The sequence below is a fragment of the Notamacropus eugenii genome, chromosome 5 (genome assembly GCF_028372415.1).
Source record: "Notamacropus eugenii isolate mMacEug1 chromosome 5, mMacEug1.pri_v2, whole genome shotgun sequence".
NCBI lineage: Eukaryota > Metazoa > Chordata > Mammalia > Diprotodontia > Macropodidae > Notamacropus > Notamacropus eugenii.
Genome location: NC_092876.1, coordinates 60,668,893 through 60,693,742, shown reverse-complemented (window position 1 = coordinate 60,693,742; position 24,850 = coordinate 60,668,893). Strand labels below are relative to the sequence as shown.

At 46.9% G+C, this 24,850-nt stretch overlaps 2 protein-coding genes and 1 long non-coding RNA gene across 7 annotated transcripts in view; 2 read left to right on the top strand and 1 right to left on the bottom strand.

Moving 5' to 3' along the window:
• The window catches only part of KIF17 (kinesin family member 17), a 59,771-nt gene extending 47,214 nt beyond the window's left edge, over positions 1-12,557 (top strand). The window contains exons 11-16 of one of the 5 annotated variants that reach the window (XM_072609158.1): positions 1,537-1,768; positions 5,383-5,641; positions 6,504-6,571; positions 9,745-9,865; positions 11,802-11,966; positions 12,317-12,557. In XM_072609158.1, the coding sequence (XP_072465259.1) occupies positions 1,537-1,768; positions 5,383-5,641; positions 6,504-6,571; positions 9,745-9,865; positions 11,802-11,966; positions 12,317-12,321 (850 nt within the window). In that variant the 3' untranslated portion in view covers positions 12,322-12,557. Of the gene's footprint in view, positions 1-1,536; positions 1,769-5,382; positions 5,642-6,503; positions 6,572-9,744; positions 9,866-11,801 lie in introns of all 5 variants that reach the window. The other 4 variants (XM_072609157.1, XM_072609156.1, XM_072609155.1 and 1 more) reach the window with 4 other exon arrangements.
• LOC140504350 (uncharacterized) lies at positions 12,175-13,957 on the bottom strand. Its single transcript, XR_011967067.1, has 2 exons — positions 13,129-13,957; positions 12,175-12,248 (listed from the first exon to the last, which is right to left on the bottom strand). It is a non-coding gene; the product is annotated as an uncharacterized lncRNA (long non-coding RNA).
• A 44-nt stretch (positions 13,958-14,001) lies between these two features.
• DDOST (dolichyl-diphosphooligosaccharide--protein glycosyltransferase non-catalytic subunit) lies at positions 14,002-24,235 on the top strand. The gene is made up of 11 exons (XM_072609161.1): positions 14,002-14,425; positions 17,787-17,897; positions 18,586-18,672; positions 20,963-21,066; positions 21,193-21,287; positions 21,643-21,736; positions 22,070-22,218; positions 22,769-22,916; positions 23,188-23,308; positions 23,683-23,789; positions 23,891-24,235. Exons 1-11 carry the CDS (start codon positions 14,041-14,043, stop codon positions 24,038-24,040), a joined length of 1,551 nt encoding a protein of 516 aa, XP_072465262.1. The 5' UTR covers positions 14,002-14,040; the 3' UTR covers positions 24,041-24,235.
• The last annotated feature ends 615 nt before the right edge of the window (positions 24,236-24,850 follow it).

Genomic DNA, 24,850 nt, shown 5'->3' with positions numbered 1-24,850 from the left:
ACATACTCCTGTATTCCCTATTCCTGGGGAAATAGCCATAGAACCCAACAAGGTACCTTAAAAATTTATTATCCCTTGGACATCCCTTTGAGTGTCATATCCTGCAACTGATAAAAAGTAAAAGCCTTCCCCTTTCTCTTCCACTGATGAAAAGTAGAGTGTGTCAGGAACCTTAGATCATATTAAAAAATAATGAATGAAGGCATAGATGAATGGATCTGGGCCATCTCCAGTCTTCCTGATCCATAACTGGCCACTGGATTCAGATGGCTCTGGAGGAGAGAGTGTGGCTGGTGACTCTACATAGCCCTGCCTCACTATAATCCAATTCACTTACAAGTTACAGTATCACCTTCCTGATGTCATGGTCCTCTTTGAAAACGAAGGACAAGCCACCACCACACAACATAAATGGATGACTGTGTTGTCTCATTTAACCCACTAACAATGCTCTGAGGCAGATTGGGTCAGTGCTATTAGTCTCATTTTGTAGATGAGAAAACAGAAGCTCAGACAAATGAAGACTGAATCAGCAGCTGATCACTAGGGTGGGCCAGGGACACATTCCCAATGCTTTTGGAATTTCTGATATGTGAATGTGAGGAATCCTTTATAAGGGAGAAAGGAACAACAGCAGAGTTTCGAGGGGGAGAGAAGGGTAGTCAATGTGGCCAGGACTGAGGAAAGGTGCTCTGATTTGGGATTGTTCCTACAAGATTTCTGGAGGCCAACTGCAAGATAGCCATGCCTTAAAGCATAGAATGTTAGGAACAAAATTATTAGAGCTGGGAGGGCGCTTAGGACACAGGATGTCAGAGCTAAGAGGGCCCTTAGAACAGGGAATGTCAGAGCTGGAAGGGTCCTTAGAACATAGAATGTCAGAGCTGGGAGGACCCTTAGAACCCAGGATGTCAGAGCTGGGAGGGCCCTTAGAACCCAGGGTGTCAGAGCTGGGAGGGTCCTTAGAACATAGGATGTCAGAGCTGGGAGGGCCCTTAGGACACAGGATGTCAGAGCTGGGAAGTCCCTTAGAACACAAGATGCCAGAGCTGGAAGGGCCCTTAGAACAGGGAATGTCAGAGCTGGGAGGGTCCTTAGAACACAGGATGTCAGAGCTGGGAGGGTTCTTAGAACACAGGATGTCAGAGCTGGGAGGGTCCTTGGAACACGGGATGTAAGAGCTGGGAGGGTCCTTAGAACATGGGATGTCAGAGCTGGGAGGGATGAGTTCATCTAGTCCAATTCTTTCATTTCATAGAAAAGAAAATAGATCCATAGAAATAAAATGAGTTGCCCTCCAGTTACAAAGTGAGTTCATGGTGGAGCCTTGAGTGAGATCTGAGTTTCCTGGTGGCTTCCCAGCCCGGTCCATTTCTTTCTGCTGACCAGTTCTGCCTACAGCTTTTTGACATCTCTCCTCTGAGGGCCTGGCCCTGGGGTGGGGGTGTTGACATTTGCCTGCACCTGGCTGGGAGGCTCTCACCCTCCCCTGCCCCTCACTCCCCAGCTTGCTCTCTCTCTCACTGCATGTCCCAGGTTGCATATGTTGGAGCAGCAGGTGGTGGGTGGAGAGCAGGCAAAGAATAAAGATCTGAAGGAGAAACTGAAGCGGCGCAAGCGATACGCAGATGAACGGAAGAAGCAGCTGGTAGCGGCCCTGCAGAACTCTGATGAGGACAGTGGTGACTGGGTGCTCCTGAACGTCTATGATTCCATTCAGGAGGAAGTGAGGGCCAAGAGCAAACTCTTGGAGAAGATGCAGAGAAAGGTAAATGCCAGCCTGGAGTAGGCGTGGAGGGTTGGCTTCAGTGCTAGTGCCAGCTCTGCTATTCATCTCCCTCCCTCCAGGCTTTTGCACTGGCTCATCCTCATGCCAGGTGTGCCCTCCCTCCTCTTCTCTGCCTCTTGGCTTCTCCACCCTTCTTTCAGGAACCAGCTCAAATCCTTCTTCCTGTAGGCAGCCTTTCCTGTTATCCCTTTTCCCTGTTCATAATGATGCTTGTGCCTTCTACTTCCTCTGTACACCTACCTTAGTCTGTAAGCATCTTGAAGGCAGTGACTGTCTTTTGCCTTTTTTTGTGTCCCTAGCCCTGAACATGGTGCTTGGCACACAAATGCTTGTAGCCCAACCAGGACCTTGAAGTAATCACTTTGCTTCTCTGCTACACCATTTCCCCATCTGTAAAACTGGGGGACTGGACTGAATGATTTGTAGGATCTCTCCCTTAGATAAGAAGCCCACCAGAATGCATAGGTCAGCATTAGACCCCTGTCTTGCACATGCCAGCTATATGACCACAGGTAAGTGACTTAACCCCTCAGTGTCCAAGCCCTGCACATTACAGACAGTATTCATGAGGGGAGGGGAAGAGAAGAATCACTTTACCTGTTTTCTCATCTGTAAAACGAGGATGATAACAGCACCTACCTCCCAGGGTGGCTGTGAGGATAAAAAGAACTCAAAATGAACGGTAGATGGGATCATAAAGCAAACCAATTATGTAAAAAGTACAGTGATGAGGGAATCTTTAACAAATCAAGTCCACAGGCCCTCGGTTGAAGAAGCCCTTGATTGATGGCATTTCCCAGAATCTGGAAACCTGGAAAAAAGGGAAATGAGGGTAATTCTGCATGATCTCTTTTTTAAAAAATATATTTTAGTGATGACTTTTGTCCTTCCATCATGGACATTTCTGGGGTCAGGGGGAGTAGTGGACCTATGTCACTACCAAGGACTCCCTTGTAACAAAGCGGAATCACCCAGTACAGTGACTCTATCTATAGACATGGGTACCCTGGTAGCATCCCATCTTAATGGCACAGGGATAAGCTGCTTCATTACTTGTGGTCCAGAGAAACCATACTAAAGTCATGCTGGTTCTTTATGGACGATGCTTACTTTTCCAAATGTTGGATACCTATTCTTTTCTAGAATTCTGCCAGGGAGGGAAGTCATGTTCATTGGCCTATAGTTTGTAAATTCCATTCTCTAAATCCTTTTTTTTAAAAAAATTTCATTTGTCTTTCTTTAATCCTGGGGTACCTCTCTCCTCTTCCTTCTCCATAACCTTTAATAGTTCACTGAAAGTTGGCTCTGTATTCCACATCTGTCCATTTTCAGTGCTCTAGGAGGCACTTCACTGGGGTTGAGTGACTTGGATTCATCTCAGGCAGCTGAGCAACTCTCATTACCTCTTTCCTTAACTTGAATATCAAATTCCTTTTAGCCATTTACCACAAAGGCTACCAATTTATAGGAGGAGGGAAAATGAGAATTAGCTGGAGAGACATTGATATGGGCACATTGGGAACTCATCAACCAACTTAGATGTTAAAAAGGAAGGTAGAGAAGACAGAAGTGAGGGCAGGTCACAGGATGAATGCAAACGTCCAGCACAATCCTATAATAATACTGTTAGGAATGCTAAAGTTCAAAATGAGCTAAAGCTTTCAAAGAAAATGAATGACAAAAATAATGCTTTAAAGCTATCTAGAGGAAAAGAAGAGGATCAAAGAAGGGGTGAATGAGATGTTGGTAACTGATAACAGCGGGAAGGCAGAGTTTACTTGGCACAGAGCCTGGCACCTAGTAGGCCATAGTAGTAAATGCCAAATGAATGACTTATTTTCCCTCTATTTTCTCTGCCAAAGTCCAGGACTTTGGGTCCTTGAAAGAAAAGAATAAAATTGTCTGTTTTTTTCTTTTAAATAATAGTTTGAAAGGAGTCCAATGATTCTCTGCAAATCCCTATTGGCTGCTAACCCAGATCCCTCTGACTTTCATTGAATGACCAACAATAGCCCCAAGTCCAATCAGGAGTTTAGATAAGTGAGGAGATGGTAAGAGGATTTAGCAACCCTTGATGAATTCAAGGCACCTGGCCCGCATGAACTTCATCCTTAGATACCAAAAGAACTGGCTAGATCCTGCTATGTGACATTTGAAGGATCACGGAAAAGGATTGGAGAATGACAAATGTTGTCCTGATTTCCAAAAAAGGGATGGGAATCAAGTCTGGAAACTCTAGGCCAGGGAACTTGACTGATTCCTGTCAATTTCTAGAATGAATGATTAAAGAGAAGCTTTGTGATTATCTACAAGTGAGAACAGTGGGGCAGAGATAGTCAGATTAAATGAATTCCTAAGTGCTTGAATAGCTGGGCTTGATGATCTGATCAAATCTCAGGCATAGGTCTGCAGGGGCATGTCTCAGGCCTGGATGGATGCTCTTTGATATTTTTATCAATGAATTGGATAAAGGCACAAGTGGGATCTTGTAGAGAAAATGTGTGCATTAAATAAGCTTCCTTCAGGTGTGAGTTACAGTGCTGATGGCTGTAAGTTTAATGTTAAGTAATCAACAATATGTTACATCCAGAAAAAGGAAGAGAAAATTTTCTGGTCCATAGGCTTTTCTGTGATGTGGTAAAGTAAATACGACTCTCAGAGGCTCCCAGGAACGTAACCTTGTATTTTCCTGAGGAGTAACGGTTCAATATTCTCTAATTCAGCATTCATGGTGACTTTATAGAACATACCTACTGTGAATTATGAGAATTAACTGAATTTCATTTCCCTCCTCCCTGTCCCCCAATTTAAAAGGAACAGATCGAAAACAAAGCCTTTATAATAACCATACATAGTCAAGCAAAACCAATTCCTTTATTGGTCATGTCCAAGAACTATGTGCCTCATTGTACATATTTAGTTCATTATCTACCTGCCGTGGGTACCATGCTTTACCCTCGGTCTTCTGGAGTCATGGCTGATTAATTTACTGACCGGAGTTCTTAATTCTTTCAGAGATGTTTATCTTTTTCAATGTTCTCATTATATAAATTGTTCTCCTGGCTCTGATCATGTGCCTCTGCATCAGTTCATACAAATATTCCCAGTTTTCTCTAAAACATTATCTTTTGGGGGCAGCAAGGTGGCACAGGGGGTAGAGCACTGGCCCTGGAGTCAGGAGGATCAAAAAAGGCAGCAGATACTCTACACTTACTAGCTGTGTGACCCTGGGTAAGTTGCTTACCCCCAACTGCCTCACTTAAAAATAAAACAGTATCATTGGCCATTTCCAACGGCAGAATAGCAATATTCCATTTCATTCATATACCATAAATTTGTTCAGTCATTCCTCCATAAAAGGCCAACCCCCTGCAGATTCCTGTTCTTTGCTACTACAAAAAGAGCTGCTATAAATAATTTTGTACTTATAGCTCCTCAAGAAATGCCCTTTACTAACTCACTGACTAATATCCTTGTCTTTCAGGCTACAGGCTGAAGAGGAGGGGAAATGTCACTGAATGAATGAATGAATGAATGAAACAAACTATGAAATACCCATTCCCATCTCATGCGTCAGCATCCTTCTCTTTTAGCTTCGAGCTGCAGAGGTGGAGATCAAAGATCTACAGTCAGAATTTGAGCTGGAGAAGATTGATTACTTGGCTACCATCCGTAGGCAAGAGCGAGACTTCATGCTTTTCCAGCAGCTTCTGGAACAGATGCAGTCACTGATTCGACGAGATTGTAACTATAGCAACCTTGATAAGATCAAGCGGGAATCATGCTGGGATGAAGAGAATGGTTTCTGGAAGGTGCCAGAGCCTGTCATTGTGAAAACCAGTCTCCCTGTAGGTAAAGAGTTTGGCTGTGTCTGACCCGAAAGGCACTTAGAAATTCTTATGATCAGCCTTGTATGGATGGCTTCCCTTCCCCTCCTTCTCACAGAGTAAGAGAATGTCAGAGCTGGGAGGGTCCTTAGGACACAGGATGTCAGAGCTGGGAGGGCCCTTAGAACACAGAATATCAGAGCCGGAGATTTTAGAACACAGAATGTCAGAGCTGGGAGGCACTTATGGACATTTAGGGCAAATATTTCATTTTACAGAGGTAAAATTAACATTAAGTTAGTGGCTGAGCCAGGATTCAAACCCAGCTCTTCCAGCGCCTGGTCCAGTCATCTTTCTAATATGAAACATTGAGTCCTTACCCCTACTGCTTAATTCTGTCTTCAACATCGCCCCTTCCCCTCCATCTCACTACTTTCTCTCTCTGACTCCTTTGAGTCTTCAAACAAATCCTAAAATTTGTCCTTTGAACCACACTTGTTTGTCTTTGGGTTGGCCACTAACCTTTTCCTGGCCTCAGTTTCCTTATCTTACATCCAGGGATTGGAGTAGATGGTTTGTAAGTTGACTTCTAACTCTAAGAGTACATATTCTAAGAGTCCTCGTAGATCTGACATGATGTGCTATCAGAGGCAGAAGGATGGCCTCAATGGCCTCTTTGTGAGTCCATGTTTTCCCAAGGAACTTTGTCATCATCCCCCTTAGAAGCATTTTCTTTTTCTTCCTCCTTAGCCAAGGTTTCCCTCTTGCTCTTAAGCCACAGATCAGTGTAGTAGAAAAAATTCTGGGTTTGATGTGAGAAGGGCCCTTATTTTTTGCCCATAGGCCTGTTTGTGTAAGGAGTGACTCCAATTTCTCTTTTCTCATAGCAGTTTCAACATTACCACAGAATAAGCCTTCAAGAAAAACCTGTTCAGCTGACAATGGAGAACCATCGGTAGGTCCCAGTATCTCATGATGCAGCTTGAACTGAGTTTGATAGAACATGGGGTGGATGAAGGCAAGAGAATGTCAGGGCTGGGAGGGAACTTAGAAGACAGAATGTTAGAGCTGGAAGGGACCCTAGAACATGGAATGTAAGAAGTGGGAGGAAATTAAAGAAATGTTAGAACTTGAAAATAATGTTAGATATGGAATATTTAAGTTGGAAAGGGAACTTATTAGACTCAGTTTAATCCATCTCTAGGAGCTTGAAGGTGGACATCCTCACGTCCCAGTCCTCCTACCTTCTACATGATTGGGGAAGGACTGTTTTTGGGTTAACCTAACTTTCTGTCCCTATCCTTCAAATTAACTTACAGTTAGAGTAGCATGGTGCTTATGGAGCTAAAATTGACCATTTTCTTCCTGTTAGCTCCTTTGAACTATGACTGAAGGATGATTATTCTCAATAATTTGCTGATAATTGGCATGTTTAATGGATCCATAATTTTAACAGGGCAGAGACTTCCTCCCTCAGTACAGACAGCAACCTGTCCATTCCTACAATATTCTTAAACTCATTTTTACGTTGTAAACCTCCACAGAGAACCAACCTATTCTGCCAGAAACCTTCCTCTGGTTTGGAAAAACCTCTGAGGCTGGGCATGGTGGCTCATCCCATCTACCAGTTCTGAGTTATATGGATTGGGCATCACCACCAAACTTGGCATTATTATGGTGAGCCCCCAGTACTGGGGGACCACCAGCTTGTCTAAGGTGGGGTCATAAACAGAGCAGCTCAAGGCCCCCTCGCCCATCAGTAGTGGGATGATTGGACTCAATCCCTGGACTTCCCTGGGGGACAGGGAGAGAATCCGTCTTAAAAAAAATTAAAATGAACAAAACAAAACAAAAACCTCTGGGTACCACTGCCATACTTAAGCTGACCTTTTGTTGCTGTTAATTCTCACCTCACTACCTGCCTGCCTTCTTTTCTAGTCATACTTGCCCTCTGGAATGTCTATTACAGAAATTCTTGAGCATTGAACACCCTGGGTGACATGTCTATATACATCTTCAAGACATATTTTCGTTGGTACAGCTCACAAACCACCAGCACCTTAGTAATCAATCACTTAGCCAACAGTCTGTTTTGTGAATTAAAGAAATGACATAAACCTGGCATTTGAGCTTCGTCTCCCTAAGCTAGATTCTCAGTCAATAGACACAGTCACTCTTTTCAATGGGCTGGAAACTTTAAAGAGCTTCTTCAATGCTGGCGATAATTATTGCTGTTAATCTCTCATAGAATTATAGAATCTTCCCCGTAGAGGGGAGACACATCAAGTCCTACCCATTCTTGCCCCCAAATCCCTTCTACATCATCCCCTACACATAGCCATCCAGTCACTGCTTGAAGACTTCCAGGGAGGCGCCACCACCCCTGCAGGGGACTCATTCTTCTTTGGGACAGCTCTGATCACTAGGCATCAATTTCATGGAAAACTTCCTGAAAACACTGACTTCTTTATAACTTCCACTCACTGTTCCCTGGGCTGTCCTCCAGAGCCAAACAGAGCAAGCGCAATCTTCTTTCCTCATAACAGCTCTGCAAACACTTGATGTCAGCTATCACATTCTTTCTGAGTTTTCTCTTCAGGCAACACATCTGCAGTTCCTTCAACCTTTCTTCACATGGCATGGGTGTGAGGCCCTTCACCAAGCAAGCTGCCCTTGTTTGGATTGTCTCAGCCTTATGAGTGTCCTTCCCAAATGGTGGAGCCTAGAACCCAACATGATGCTCCACATGTGGTCTGATGAGGGCAGAGAACAGAGGCACTCTCCCCGCTTATTGGAAGCAGTGCCTTTCTTATTGCAGCCCAAGATGGCATTAGGCTTTTTGGCTCCTGACCCATATTGACCTGGGGTTGGGGCACATGGCATGTGTGGACAGATTCTCGGCTAGATGGAGATGTGCGTCACCATCTTGGGTACAGCACGTGTCTCCAGGGCAGTGGAGCACAGCATTGTTGGTTTGGCCTGAGATGGGAGAGCAGAGAAAAAATGAGCTCTGCACTCTTCCCAGAACTTAGGATAGTTTCCTTTGCTCAGGCAATAGGACCTTGTACAAAAAAAGGGAGATAGCCAACATTATAAAGAATCATATATAAGGCTTATGTGAATGGCGGTGTGGATCAGCACTGGAGGAGTTTGGGGAAGGGAGTCAGAGGGCAACATGGGCGGGGATGTTTAGGATTATAGGAGGACTCAGCTGAGTCTTGGATTGATGTGGAGAAGGGGACACTTAGAGGGCTGGGATGTGTATGTATGTGGAAAGTTAAGAATGTACAAAGTGTTGATGGATCACAGACCAATGGACCTGCCAGAATGTGACAACTGAGAAGAGATAGAGAGTGTAGGTCCCATGGATGGGGAAGGAACCTCTGCTCTCTGAAAACCAGTGAGAAGGCTAAAGGAGGCACTGACAACTTTCTTATCTTAGATCTCAGAGGCTGAGGGTGGGCCAGAGGCTCCCAGGGCTGGGTGTGGAGTAGGTGAATGTATTACATGCGCTTCAGCTGGAGAAAGGAGGAAGAACGGGAGGAAACCTGGCACAGCAAGTGTATATGGGGACAGGGTAGGACAAAGATGGAGCAGGGTACAGGACACTGGGCCTGGAGTCAGGAAGGCTTGAGTTCAGATATGGACACAGACACTGGGACAGACACTGGTGATCCTGGGCAAGTCACTCTGTCTGCCTCATTTTCCTTGGGTCAAATGAGATAAAAAAGCACTCAGCATGCTGCCTTGCACACAGTAAGTGCTATATACATGCTAGCAATTATTATTATAGTCATTGTTATTTCTAGATGGGGGCAAGGGCTGCAGCAGGAGCAGAAGGGGGTTTGGGAGGAGAGAAACTAGCATTGGTGCAAAGAGCAAAGACTGGGAAGGCCTTGTGAAATCTATTTGTGGCCCTTAATAACAGCTTCATGAAATATCACCTTTCAGTTTTCTCATCTATAAAATGGGATTAATAATTCTTGCCCTACTTACTTAAGAAAAATGTTTTGTGAACTCTGCTGCGGTAGAGTGAGGGGAGCTTTGTAGGTGGGCATTGGTGGGGATGGGGTGGGGTGGCACTGGAGCCACCTAGGGGTTTCAGCTTATGGGCCTTGGTTATCCCAGCAGGAAGAAGATCGCTACAAGCTAATGCTGAACAGGAGTGATAGTGAAAATATTGCCAGCAACTATTTCCGATCCAAACGGGCCAGCCAGATCCTCAGCACAGATCCTATGAAGAGCCTGGGTAGGTGCTGCATCTCATTTCCTGTTCCTCCTCAACTCAGCCCAGTCAAAAAAGTCCTGCTATAACTACAACTGACCAGACTACCCTTACACTTCTGGAGAGGGCAGAAAGGAAGGGAAGAAAAAGTGGTTCTCCACAGAATCCTTGGTCCCTTATCTAGGGTGGAATTCTTGGCTTACGTTGGTGAGTCCATGAGTCAGTCAATCCATCCATAAATCTGTCACTGAGGTTACAGAGACTAAAATGAAACATGCCCTGCCCCTGAGAAACTTACTTTCTGTTGGGGGGAGGGGGATACATATACATATTTACAAATACATCAATTGGTCAATCAACAAGCATGTCTTAAGCTTCTATGGACCAGGCACTGTCCAAGGTTCCGGGGAAATAAAGTCTGAGATGAAACAACCCCTGCCCTCAAGGAGCTCACTTTCTCTTGGGGAAATAGCAAATCCATACATAAATACATGTAAAATAATTGCAAATTGATCTGGAAGGGAGGAAACTAACAGATTGAGGGGAGCAAGGAAGCTTTCATGTACAAGGAGGATTGTGGGCTGAGTCTTGGCAGAAGTGAAGGATTCCATAAAGTAGAAGGGAGGAGTATGCTTTTCAGGCATAGGAGATGCCAGTGGCAAAGTCATGGAAATGGGAGATTGAATCACTGATGTCTTTCCTGAGACAGGATCAAGAGCCAGAAGGGATTTTAGTAACCAATCAGCCCAAGCACCTTGTCTATAGACTCCATCTTGACGTAGAAAATTGCAGGTTTTTCTATTTCAACTTGATTCCACTGCTGTAAACCACTTCTCTTGTATAGTTTCTCATTCCCAATAGATTGAAGCCTGCTCACACCCACCATGCATCTCTCTATTGCCTTATGGAGGATCATCAGTGGCAATTTTCTGACATACAAAACAATTTAATTCAATTTTTAAAAGCAAGCAATAAACATTGTACTTGTCCATAGCAGGATATAGGAGGGAGAGCGTTTCTGACTTATGAGTCAGAAGTCTTGAGTTTGAGTCCTGGCTGTGCAGTGTGACTATACACAGGTCACCCAATCTCTTTGGGCCTATTTCCTCTCATATAAAATGGAGATAAAATGTGCTCACAGCCCTGAGGTGAAGAAAATTCTTTATAATCTGGAGTATTATGCTCTTTAATGAACATAACATTTTAGATAGGATATTGACCTGGCAGACAACAGACATTAATAACTGCTTCCTGACTGACAAAAAAAAAATACTGTATAAACTGTAAATCATTCTATCCGTGGGAGCTCTTATGTAATGATACTCAAATACATCAACAAAGCTAGGGTCTCATTAATTCCTCCAACAATGCAGATCGCAACCTATCCCTGTCTGCCTGCCCTTTGTGACCTGTGTCACTCGGGGTCCATCCAGTGTGCTGAAGGGCAGGGACAGTGTCTTCTTTCCTTCACTGTAAAGATAAGTGTATGTAACAATAATTTTGATAATTCAGGCCAACAGTTCAGTACTTGGCTTAGGTATCAGCTTGTACAATAGAAAGGACATTACCCTTCAAGTCCTGGCTTTGCCCCTCACCAGCTTTGTGACCTTGAATGAGACCCTTCATGCCCCCAAGTCTACATTTCCTCATCTGTAAGATGGGGTTTGCAGTTGTGCCGAAAATGCTATAAATGGGAGTTTATTTTTCTTGTGGCTCTTTATTTCACGTCTGTAGAAGTATCTCATCACCTCTACTAAGAAGGTGCTTTAAATGCAAGGACTCGTGTCTTATGCTTCCTATCATATTTTGCACAAAGTAGGTGGGTGAATGAAGGAGAGGATGGATGGATGGATGGATGGATGGATGGATGGATGGATGGATGGACTGATGGCCACTCTTCATTGTCGGTTTCCTTTGGGATCCCTCATCTGGTTTCCTTGTGTCTCCCCTGTCTCTACAGCTTACCATAACTCGCCACCCGGGCTCAACTCCTCCCTCAACAATGCCTCCTCCATCCTTACACCCATCTCGCCCACCCAGGCCACGGACATGCCCCAGCCTCGGCCCTTCCGTCTCGAGTCCCTGGACATCCCCTTTGCTAAGGCCAAGCGAAAGAAAAGCAAAAGTAACTTTGGCAACGAGCCCCTCTGAGCACCGCCCCCCGCCCCACACCCCTCCCCGCCCCGCCTCGGGCTGGCTGCCTGGGTCCAGGCCGGCTGGACTCTGCTTTCCCTCCCCTCTGGCGGGAGGGAGCGGGTGGGGTGGGTGCCAGCCAGCCCTGGGCCGAGGACAGCTCCTTCCGCCTGCCCTCAGCCTGCCCGGCTGGCAGGACAAGGGCGAGGAAGGACTCCTTTCGCTTCATGATCCGGACACCTCTCCAACCACTCCAACAGCTCTGTTCTCGCTCCTAAAAAGGACACAGGAGTAACTGTTTTCCTGCCCCCAACTCTTCCCCCATTTTGTTTGCACCCGCAGCCTGAGCCCCGCCAGTGGTGATCCTGACGGACCTTAGCGGACCACCCCTCCCCAAACGCACCACCGCCAAGGGTTCTCTGGGGGGGCCACCCTTCAGACCGAGGGCACCCTGTCTCTTTGTATGGATGAGACTGGAAAGAAAACCATTTGACCAGAGGGAGGAAGAGGGTCCTCCTTTGGCCTCTCCTGTTGATTGAGCTATGGATTCCTGATGAGAAAAATAAATGGCGCGTATACAGATCGATGGTGGGATAAGCCCTGGCCTCACTGGGGAACCTCCTGCCCCAGGTGGAAGCCGGCCCTCCCCAAGGACCACAGGGAGCCTCCCACGGAGCTGGCACATTAAACTACCTCACTGTGACCAGCTCCCCCGGAATGACTCCCGTCTGTTGTTTGGAGACCCCCATTCTGGGCTCTGTTTACCCTGTGGCCGCTGTCCAGCAGGGGCATCGGGGCTGGACCCCCAAAGGGAAGTCCGGGAAGGGGAGGCAGCATGGTACGGAGGAGGGTGGGCTGGGCTTGGAGTTAGATGAGGGGGCTGCAGAGCCAGGCGTCTGACCTGACCCTGGTCCATCCTTGACCCGGTCTCAGCTCCCTCATACACAAGGTGGACAGTTGAACTCTAAACCAGGGCCAGGTGATCCCGAGAAGCACATTTGGTAGCGGCCTGGAGTGTTCCGACCTCGGTGTCTCGCTGCCCCGTCTCCCCCATCCTCCCTATGACCACTGCCCTGAGACGTTCCTGGTGATTCGCGTGCATTTCCCTATTCACCCCTCGGTTCGGTTCAGTTCCCCAAATATAAAGCGCCTACCGTGTGATGTGCCAGGGACGAGGGCCAGCTTTGGCGTCGGGAAGACGGGGCAGAAGACTTTCCTCGACACCTCTGGGTTGCGTGTCCCAGGCAAATGAATGACATTACCGAGAGGGCCGGTTACCTGCGCTGGACAAGGGGTTTTTCCTACTTGGGATGAAAACAGCTATGCATGGTTTTAAGTTTGGTAAAGCCATTTGCAACGATCTCGTTTTTGTCCTCACACCCCGGGAAGCAGGTGGTATGATCCTCATTTTACAGATGAGGAAACTGAGGCCCCGAGGATATTTTTAACTTTCTGCGCCAGTAGGAGGCAGCAGAGAGTCACGGACGGTTCTTGAGCGGAGAAGTGATGCGGCCAGAGAGGCCTGGGGAGGGGGCTTTGGAAGCTGAATCGTGGCGGGGCTGGGCCCCGGGAAAGCAGAGGACTTCGGGGAGCCTAAGAGAGCGGTTCAGGGCGTGAGAACGAGGGGAGGGGACCAAGCCCTGCCCGGAGGCGGACACCGACGGCACGAAGGCCTCAGGGACCCGGCTCCCAGGCGCGGTGGCCTTGGGCCCGCTGCTCGCTCTCTCCCAGTCTCAGCTTTCACATCTACACAACGGGGGCGGAGGCTGGGGGGTCTCCAAGGTGCCCTTCAGTCCCCAAGTCCAGTAGCGCCCCCTAGCCCCGCCGTGGAGTGGCGTCGACAGATGCTCTGGTGGGAGGGCAGTGGCTGCAGAGAGCGGTTGGCCGAGAACGCACGGGGTGCTGGGAAGTTCCGCGGGCTCTGCTACTAGCCGCAAAGCGGCTGCCCTTCTGGGGCGGAGCGAGAGAGAGGCGGCCTTTCCTGATTGGCCTCCTCTGTAGAGCTGGCTCAACGGGATTGACGCATTCCCTAGGAGGTCGGGGCGGGATGTCGTTCTTCCTATCCAATGAGCGTCAACAGTCTTCTCCCCCGCTCTTCGGGAGTTTCCGCTCGCGCCGCCGATACCCTTCCACCCGGACTTCCGGGAGACCGAATTGCTTCCGGCCCCTGCTCGTGGCGATTGGCCGGCTGCGGCCGGAGCGCTTCCGGAGCGGCAATCGCGGGGTACTGTGGAGGCAGGAGAATGATGGAAGCCGGCCCCGTGTCTGTCGCTCGCCGGTCCCGCCGCGCCCCTGCCTCCACGCAGGCTCCGAGCCTGCCCCTCCTGTTTCTGCTGTTCCTGCTGGGTGTCGACACCGGCAGCGCCAGCGCCGGAGGCCGCCGCACCCTCGTGCTGCTGGAGAACGTCAACCTGCGCGAAACCCACTCGCTCTTCTTCCGGAGCCTGGCGGGTGAGGGGGCGGGGGGCGTGCGCTGGGGGAGGGGCCGAGAGCGAGGGGGCCTCTGGGAGGTGGGGTGCTGTCTTTTGGGGGAAGTGAATTGGGCACGAAGCGGGGGCGCGGGCAGGAGGGGAAGGCGGCCCGGGGGTTTGGGGGCTGAGGCAGACGGGGCAGGGACTTGGCCGGGCCGCGCGGCGAGGAAGCGTCCGAGGCCGGGTTGGACTCGGGGCCTCTTTCCGGCCCGCTGCGCCCGGCAGGTGCGCAGTGTGTGTTGGCTGACCGATTGCAGGAGTCTTGAGCCGGGATGGGGGTGGCCCTCGAAGGGCCCCAGGCCAAGAGCCCCGCCTTCAGCCCCCGCCTCTGCTTTTATGCACGGGAGAGTGGAGCCTTCCGCCGGTTACACCGCGGGGTGCAGGAATGTGGGGAGAACGGCAGGGGGGCAGCTGCCCGTGTGTAGGGTACAGAAAAGGCCCTGGATGTGGAGGCAGGAGCCTGAAGACTCCAACATGGGGTGATCTGCATCATCCCCCCCACCCCCCATCTTCTGTGGCCAATCCTGTGGGCATCTTGTCTGTGTCTTGGCATCTACCCAGTTGTTCTCGGGTTCCTGTAATAGCTCAGAGGTAGTAGGGGCTCAGTTCTTTGAGTGTTGAACTGTCTTGGTAATATATTAGAAGAAGGCTTTATTCCTACATTTTTAGGTGTCATGGCAGAGGAAAGCATCAAGGAACACTCAGAGAAGTATGTCTTTATGGGGCAAGTAGGTTTCTCAATACTTACTATTTCCCACAGATATTTAGAGTGTACAGAAAATAGCTAATTTGGCTTCACAATTGAAGCAACTGGCCTTGTTTGTTGTGTTTCAAAGGAGATGCAGGTATTTTATTTTAAATTTATTTATTTTTAGTTTACAACATTCAGTTCCACAAGCTTTTGATTGTTAAATTTTTCTCCCCCTACCCAAGACGGTGTGCGGTGTGATATAGGTTCTATATATACATTCATTTTAAACATATTTTTACATTAGTCATGTTGAAAAGAATTATAACCAATGGAATATGAATCGTGAGAAAGAAAAAACAAAACAGAGAGAGCAAATCGTGTGCTACGTTCTGCATTCAGGCTCTGTATCTCTTTTTCTGGATGTGGGTGGCATTTTCTGTCATCAGCCTTTTGGGGTTGCTTTGCTTGTCAAAGTTAGTCATTGCACAAGGTGGTTGTCACCCTGTGCAATGTTCTCTTGGTTCTGCTCTCCTCAGCATCAGTTCATATATGTCTTTCCAGGTTTTTCTGAAGTCCACTTCGTCATTCTTTCTTTTTTTTAAATTTATTAATTTGTTTTCAGTTTTCAACAATCACTTCCATAAATTCCAAATTATCTCCCTTCCCTTGCCAAGATGGAATGCAATCTTATGTTAGTTCTACACATGAATTCCTATTAAACACATTTTCACATTAGTCATATTGCAAAGAAGAATCAGAACCATGAGAAAAGCAAAACATAATAAAGGAGAACTTGTCTGCTTCATTCTGAGTTCTGACTCCATAGTTCTTTCTCTGGATGCGGATGGCATTTTGCCTTTGGAAATGTTTTAGGTCCTTGCATTGCTGTGAAGGGCTAAATCTTGCAAAAACAGCCCTCAAATACTGTAACTGTTAGTGTATATAATGTTCTCCTGGCTCTGCTCGCTTCACTCAACATCTAAGTCCGGATTTTTCTGAAAGCTGCCTGCTTGTCATTTCTTATAGCACAATAGTATACCATTACATTCACATACCATAACTTATTCCACCATTCCCCATTTGATGGGTGTCATCAATTTCCAATTCTTGACCATCACGAAAAGAGCTGCTATAAATGTTTTTGTACATATTAGTCCTTTTCCCATTTCTATGATCTATTTGGGATACAGTCGTAGAAGTGGTATTGCTGGGTCAAAGGGTAAGCACAGTTTTACAGCCCTTTGGGCAAAGTTCCAAATTGTTCTCCAGAATGATTGAATCAGTTCACAATTCCACCATGTACCAACAATGCATTGGTGTTTAAATTTTCCCTCATCTTCTCCCGCTTTTATAATTTTCCTGTTTTGTCATGTTAGCCAATCTGACAGGTGTGATATGGTATCTAAGAGTTGTTTTGATTTGCATTTCTCTAATCAATAGTGATTTAGAGCATGTTTTCATATGACTATAGACAGCTTTAATTTCTTCCTCTGAAAGCTGCCTGTTCATATCCTTTGACCATTTATCAATTGGGGAACTGATTATATATTATAAATTTGACTCAGTTCTCTATTTATTTTAGAAATGAGGCCTTTATCAGAGACACTGGTTGTAAAAATTCTTTCCCAGTTTTCTGCTTGCTTCTTAATCTTGATTGCATTGGCTTTGTTTGTGCAAAAACTTTTCAATTTAATGTAATCGAAATTATCCATTTTGCATTTTATAATGTTCTCTATCTCTTGTTTGGTCGTAAATACTTCCATTCTCCATAAATCTGACAGGTAAGCTATTCCTTGCTCTCCCATTTTGCTTATAGTATCAGCCCTTATATCTAAATCTTGTACCCATTTTGACTTTATTTTGGTATACTGTGTAGGATATTGGTCTATGCCCAGTTGCTGTCATACTGTTTTCCATTTTCCTAGCAGTTTTTGTGAAATAGTGAATTCTTATCCCAGAAGCTGGAGTCTTTGGGTTTATCAAACAGTAGAGGCATTGGCTGCTGTGTCTTATGTACCTAATCTGTTCCAGTGACCTGCCCCTCTATTTCTTAGCCAGTACCAGTAGTTTTGATGATTGCTGCTTTATAATACAATTTAAGATCTGTTATGGCTAGGCCACCTTCCCTAGCGATACAGATGTTTTGTATCTGCTACTCTGTCACTGACTTTCAGGGTGCTAGACAGTGGATTCTGTCCTCTGATTGGTGTCAGAGTTAGGTGTAATTGCTCATTTATACTTGAAATGGAGGTATGTTTTAAAATGGCATTACTCCTGTCAAGAAGGGAAAATGCAGGATCCCCTTCTACCTGCCACCACATGTCCTTCATCAGTTCATTACACATAAAAGGCTAAATTATCATTAATGTTCATGTGTGATCTATGAACCATATACCCTATTGCTGAGGGGAATCAAGGAAAGTTGAATGGAGATAGTGGCATTTACATGTTAAGCTCAGCCTTCCAGGCTGGGTAGGATTTTAACAGATAGAGATTTGGGAAGGATATTACAGGTTTAGGGAAGATCTCGAAAATGGTAGGCAAATCACTTTCCTTCTTACTCCTCTCTAATCTGTAGAGGAGAGTAATGAGGCCTGTAGTCTTTGTGCCTCAATCTGGGTGGTATCATTGCCTTCTTATTTTCTTGCAGACCGTGGCTTTGACCTCACCTATAGGACTGCTGATGACCCCAGCCTGTCCCTTATTAAGTATGGGGAGTTCTTGTATGACAATCTTATCATCTTCTCCCCTTCTGTGGAAGGTAAGTGTTTGTGGTCCGGGGCAGGGAGTATCTGCTCTTGAAGAGAGAGACTCAGGTAGTGGAGAGAGTTCTGAAGCAGTGGTCACTCCTGTCTCCACCTGTCTTTTGGTTACTGCTCTCCTCAAAGAAGCCTTCCTTATGGCTCCACTTTCAAACCCCTCAAGTTCGGGGTGGGTGGTGCAAACCCTTCACTAGCTACTACCAGATGGGCCAGGCAGCTGACCCAGGCTACCTGCTGTTGTGTTGAGGCTGGGATCGATGCTCAAAAGGTTCCCTAGAGCCAGAAGGGGAATCAGCAATACAACAGTTTGTTCCCATGGCTAGGGCAGCCCCCCAGTCTCATTCACCATCACATCTATTTTATGCCCACACTGTACAAGGTGATGCACTGTGAATGAGTATGGAGGACAGACATATGCTGACATCATAGGGGTGGGATGAGGTAGGAAAAGAAGGAAAACGGCATACGGGGGAGATTCAGGTAAGTACAAAGAACCAAGGACCCCGCAAAGAGCTGCAAGGAATTGGAGGTGGGAGTATTTACTTTTGTTTGGAGGTAGAGAGTGGGGTTAGATAAGGCTTCTGGAGGGAGTAGGTAGTGCCCAGGCTGGGCCCTCTGTATCTGATCTTTGGGGGGCAGAACCCTTGAGATAGTAGTGACTCATTGTGCCTTGATGATTTCTTTCAGATTTTGGAGGCAATATTAACGTAGAGACCATCAGTTCTTTTATTGATGGCGGTGGCAGCGTCCTGGTGGCTGCCAGCTCAGACATTGGTAAGTATGGCCTTTCCTCAAGTTCAGGACACAGGCTGTTTTTCATATTCTCTTCTCCCACATCACAGGTACAGATTGTCAAATTAGTATTTGCCCAGCCTGGTAATAGCAATGCCATCAAACCCTAACCTTTCTCTATGTCTCTCATTGTGGTATATTGGAAAGAAAATTGGTAAGGAGTTAGGAGATAGGTTCAGAGCTCAGCTGTATAACTCAGGGTGTGATTCGAGACTGGCCACATCTCTCAGGGCCTTTGTTTTCTTACCTATAAAGTGGAGTATTGCTACTGCTGTTTACCTAACTGGATTGTTGTGAAACTCACATGGAACAAGGAGATTTTAAACCAAAAAGTGCTGTATGATTATAAGTTGCTGTTATTGTGAATAAAGGAAGTAGAAACTGTGAGCCTAGTTGATGATTCCTTTTTTGTGGAGGGTGGGGGGAGTCTTACCTTCATTATGGAACTTGTGATTCAAAAGAAGAGAGGCATGTTGGGGTGAGGAGGGAGATCATTTGAAGCCTGGAGAAGGAGCCTGTACACAGGTCGGGAGATGTACTGTCTATGAGTTCGAGCCTGATTGTGAAATGCTCTAGATACCAAACGGAGGAGTCTCCCTGTATTTTGTCTTGGAGACAAGGAGAAGCCACTGGACCTTCTTGAGCAGCTGAGTGTCTTGGTTAGTCATGGGCTTTAGGAAGATCGCTTTGTTAGCCACATGGATGGAGAGGGGAGGGCCAAGGGTCAGGAAGACCAGCTGGGAGGTCATGAAAAGCATCTGTTGAGATGGGTTTGACCTAAGGTAGGAGGTGTGTGGAGAGAAGGGGGCAGATGCTCAGGAGGGAAAATCGAGATTTAACAGCTGATTGCATATGAGGGTAAAGGAGAATGAGTCAAGGATGTTTCTGAGGTTGTGAACTTGGGTGACTTAGAAGAAGTGGGTTTAGGGGGAAACATGATGAATCCTGTTTCAACCAAGTTGAGTTTGAGTTATTGATAAGACAAGGTGGAGATGTGGGGCAGGCAATTGGTTTTATGGAACTGGAATTTGAGAGTTGAGGTGTAGCTATATAGATGTAGGGATTATCTTCATAGATATAATAGTTGATCCCATGGGAGGTAATGAGAATGTAGAGTAAGGAATCTTGGCTTGGAGTTCTTGAACTTGGTTTTTAAAAAACATTAATTTGAAAACTATTTCATTATAATTGATTCCCCTAGTAATCCTATGTATTTGTTATATGCATATGTAAACATTCTGAGGAGGGTGTCCCTAAGCATCTGGGGTCTGGCACACAGAATGGTTAAGAACTAGGCTTAGGACAGAGGCCTAGAGTTCACCCATACAAAGAGGGGAGTGGATCATGAGTGACCATACAAAGGAGACTGAGAAGTTGAATCCTGACTGGGCAGACGAGAACTATGACAGCAGCCTCATTAACTCTAGGGAGGAGGGAAGAGTACTCAGAAGTGGAAGTGGGGCCTGGCTCACTCTAGGAGATGCTTCAGGCAACTCCAGAAAGATGAGCACTGAGAGAATGGTGTTGGTGACCTCAGAAAGAGTGACCACTTTGATTGGAGTGGTGGGGACAGAGTGTCATGACAGAAAGTGGAGACAATGAGAAGAGAGAGCTTTTACTAGGAGTTTGGCTGTGAGAAGGAGTGATATAGTCCCAACAGTTTGAGGCAGGGTGGGGATCCTGCGACCTTGAGGTCATATGTGGCCCCCTCAGTCCTCAAGTGCAGCCTTTTGAACCAAACTGAACAGAACAAATCCCCTTAATAAAAGGATTTGTTCTATAAAACTTAAACTCAGTCAGAAGGCCACACCTGAGAACCTAGAAGGCCACGTGCTGCCTAGGGGCCGCAGGTTTCCCATCCCTGGTCTTTGAGGGGATGGTAGGGTCAAGGATGGGGGAAGATGGGAGCATGTTTATAAGCAACAGGGAAGGAACCAGTAGATAAGAAGAGGTTGAAAATTAGGAAAAGAATGGAAATGTTCAAAGGGTTAAGCTCCTAGGGGAGAGAGGGATGGAGGGTACAGGTGAAAAGGTTGACTGGCGTACCTCTGAGCCTAGAGCAAAAGGGAGTGAGGTGGAGGGCACTGGAGATAAAGAATTGGAGAGAAGAGGGAACATGATGGCCTTGACTTTTAAATTTTTTGACCCTTACTAAGTGTGATACTTGGGCTGACAGAAAATACCACACAGAACTTGTAACCTTTTGGTCCCTAAATCCTTGCCCTTAACCTGTGGTAAAGGCTAAGCTGGGAATTTCCTGGTCTGTCTATAGGTGACCCACTGAGGGAGCTGGGCAGTGAATGTGGGATTGAATTTGACGAGGAGAAAACAGCTGTCATTGACCATCACAACTATGACATCTCTGACCCTGGAGAGGTAAGGACCCAGTCTCCATGATGCAGTAGCAGAGGGCAGAGAAGGGAGAGGCTGTGGTGGGGGAGCAACACTGTCTGGGAGGCACCTTCTCTTCACTACCTCTGCCTTGGCCTCTCTTCCTTGCAGCACACACTCATTGTGGCAGACACTGAAAATCTCCTCAAAGCCCCAACCATTGTAGGAAGAACATCCCTCAATCCCATCCTGTTTCGGGGTGTTGGGTAAGTGATCCAGCAAAAGCTGGCAGATACCTCCACGAGTTGGGAGTCAGGGTGTCACTTTCTCCTTCTCACAGGAAAATGACAGGAATTTTCCTTGGTACAAAACAAAACTCACTTTCTTTGGCCATTAGTTTGCCCTGTGAGCACAAGAATGTTATTCTATTCTTTGTCATTGGGGGTCAAACTTCATTTTCTCAGAATGGAAAAGGTCAGTTTGTTTGGTTATTTTAAAGTGGGACTTACCCCTGGCGAGAAACAGCCACCAGGACACTGTAGGTGCCCCCTGCTTGACTCAGCATTGGGGCACAACTGTACACCAAGCCCTGTGTACATGCTGACCTCCTTTCCCCTGTAGGATGGTGGCTGATCCCGATAACCCCCTCGTACTGGATATCCTGACGGGCTCCTCTACTTCATACTCCTTTTTCCCAGATAAACCCATCACACAGGTGAGTGCCCACCGGAGCACCTGATTACAGTCCTATCCTTAGGAGGCTTCAAGTAACCCAACCCTTGGGCACCTGGTGAGTCCAGGGGCAGAATTTGAATGAGCAAATCTGACCTCAGGGGATGGTGGACTTTGAAAGCTGGGGTGCTGCATAGGAAGTGGAAGGACGTTTAAGAACACTAGGGCCAACCAGGATTTCAGGGCAGGCCATGCTGTGTGTGCATCCAAGCATGGGAGCTTAGGGTCTGCATCCTGGGTCTGAGCAGCCGCAGTCTGGTGTCTGGGCCAGGACTGAAGCTGACAAGAAGCTGACTTGGTCCTCTCTTGTTGTTAGTATCCCCACGCGGTGGGGAAGAACACGCTCCTGATAGCAGGACTCCAGGCCCGAAACAACGCCCGAGTCGTCTTCAGCGGCTCCCTGGACTTCTTCAGTGATGCCTTCTTTAGCTCGGCTGTGCAGAAAGCCAGCCCTGGCTCACAGAGGTATGGCCTGCAGAGTCTGGGAAGAGCCGCAGGCGGCCACAGGACTGGGGTCCTTACCTTAGCCACACCTTCATGTGCACGCATCGTTCTCTGGAATCATTTAAAGCATTCTCCTACGTGGGCTGTAGACTCAGGGATATCAAAAGGTTACTCTCCTAGGTTTTAAAGATGACTGTGGGAGAGAAGTAGATGGGAACCTCCCTGTGGGCTCTTTCCTCTTCCTAATGTTGCTAATTCGACTCTTCAGTGAAACCTTTGGGGTTCTTCTAAGTGATTCCAGACTATCACTTAACCCACCTTTGAGTCTTAGCTTTTTCCTTGTAGAGAGGGTTGTGTGGGTTGTCTCTGATCCTTTCCATCTCAGAGTCCTTTGATCCCAGCATGGCCCTTCAGGCCAGCACAAGGATGTTGCTGTCAGCTAGAGTGTCACTTCCACTTTTCTTTCCAGACTCAGGGAGCTTTCAGTGTGATGGAAAAGACAAAGCCCCTGGGGCCACAGGGTGTGGCTGCCATCATGACTCCCATCTTTTATTTTTTCTTTCTTGTACAGATATTCCCAAACAGGCAACTATGAATTGGCAGTTGCCTTGTCCCGATGGGTGTTCAAGGAGGAGGGTGTGCTTCGGGTAGGGGCTGTTTCTCACCACCGAGTAGGAGAGAAGGCCCCGCCTAATGCTTACACCGTCACAGACCTTGTGGTAAGCACCTGCTGGGCCAAGGAGGCAATGGGAGTGTATGCTTTGCTTGAGAAAGAAAGGTTAAACTCAAAACTTGGTGATGAGGAATTAAGAGGAAATCTCTGTGCACCTCAGAGACACCATTTGTGGGTGAGGGGCAGTAGCTGACTTATTTGGTTGTAACTATTTCTAGGCCTTTTCAATAGTCTTGTGGGGAGGTAGGTCAGATCAGTGACTTGCTAAATGGCCATGCCCTTGGTCATGCCCTGCTTAACCCCACCTCGTGCCTCAGGAGTACAGCATCGTGATCGAGAAGCTTTCGGAAGGCAAGTGGGTCCCCTTTGATGGAGATGACATTCAGCTAGAGTTTGTCCGGATTGATCCTTTTGTGAGGACTTTCTTGAAGAGGAAGGGTGAGTGTCAGCGTTGGAGACGGGCAGTCTCCCTCCCCCCCAGGCAGGATGGGTCCTAGGCTGGTTTTATTAGTTGCATAGTGACTATTAGTACCTACGTTTTCTCTTTGTGGTATTTAGCCACTGTCATTTTGACTCCCTGTCTGGATTCCAGCATGCTCAATAGGGTAGGGAGGAACATGCAGGCTACAGGGCAAGCAGCTGCCTCCAGTGGGTGATTGCAGGATCCTAGAAAAGTGGGTTAGACTTAGGAATGATGGGGTCTTGAGTTCAAATTCTGACTGATACTGCCTGTGTGGCTGGGCTACCTTGCCTTTGGGATTAGACAGGACATCCTTTGAATTCTATTCTTGATGCAGTTGGGGCTTTTCTAGGTGGCAAGTACAGCGTCCAGTTCAAGTTGCCAGATGTCTACGGGGTCTTCCAGTTCAAAGTGGATTACAATCGGTTGGGCTACACTCACTTATACTCCTCTACTCAGGTAAGCAGCTGAGGGCTCAGGCTGGATAGAACCATATACTCAGGCACCTGGCCAAGCCATTTGAATAAACCTGCCTGCTCCCTCTCATCTCTCTCTTGCAGGTGTCTGTGCGGCCCCTGCAGCACACACAGTACGAGCGCTTCATTCCCTCGGCCTTCCCTTACTATGCAAGTGCTTTTTCTATGATGGTAGGGCTCTTCCTCTTCAGCGCTGTCTTTTTGCACATGAAAGAGAAAGAAAAATCTGATTGAAGGGGCAGAGGCCTTGGACGCTAGGGAGCTGTTGGTTTGGCAGGTGTGGGTGGCCTACATCAGCCTGACCTCTGTGAGAGACAATTGGGCTACGAGGGTGGGGCATCATTTCTCTTCCAGCATCTGTGCCCTGAGGTCTTTAGTGGCTGCAGCCACTCATTCCCACTTGTGAAATAAAAATGGGTGTTTCCCTAACTGGTTCCTGATCCATGTAAATCACAAGCCACACAGTCACATTTTACTTGTACAGGGGACTATCTTTTGTCCAGTTGGCTCTCTGTACCAGATCACTAAAAATCTTATTAGGGCAATGAATCCTTAAGCTGTTGCTAATGTGTTATTAATGATTTTGCATTTAAATGATACCAAACATTATCTGTGGTAAGATGTGTGTTTGTCCTTTGTTGCCAAAGAAAACCATGCCATCAAAGAAATAATGACATGACTTGCGCTTGACTTTGAATGAGGGAGGGCTGTACAGGTCACCAGCCTCACTTCTTCTCCAGAGCCATCTGAATCCAGTGACCAGATATTCATCAGGATGACTGGAGATGGCCCAGGATGAGGCAATTGGGTTTAAGTGATTTGCTCAAGGACACACAGCTAGTGAGTGTCAAGTGTCTGAGGTGAGATTTGAACTCAGGTCCTGCACTGGTGCTCTATCCACTGCACCACCTAGCTGCCTCTTCTGTGATAAGATATATATCTATATATGATAGATATATATAATACATATATGTATTTGCTGACAAATTGGCTCTCACCTTTGAATATTACAACCATTCTTGCCCCTGTTTTATAGATGAGGCT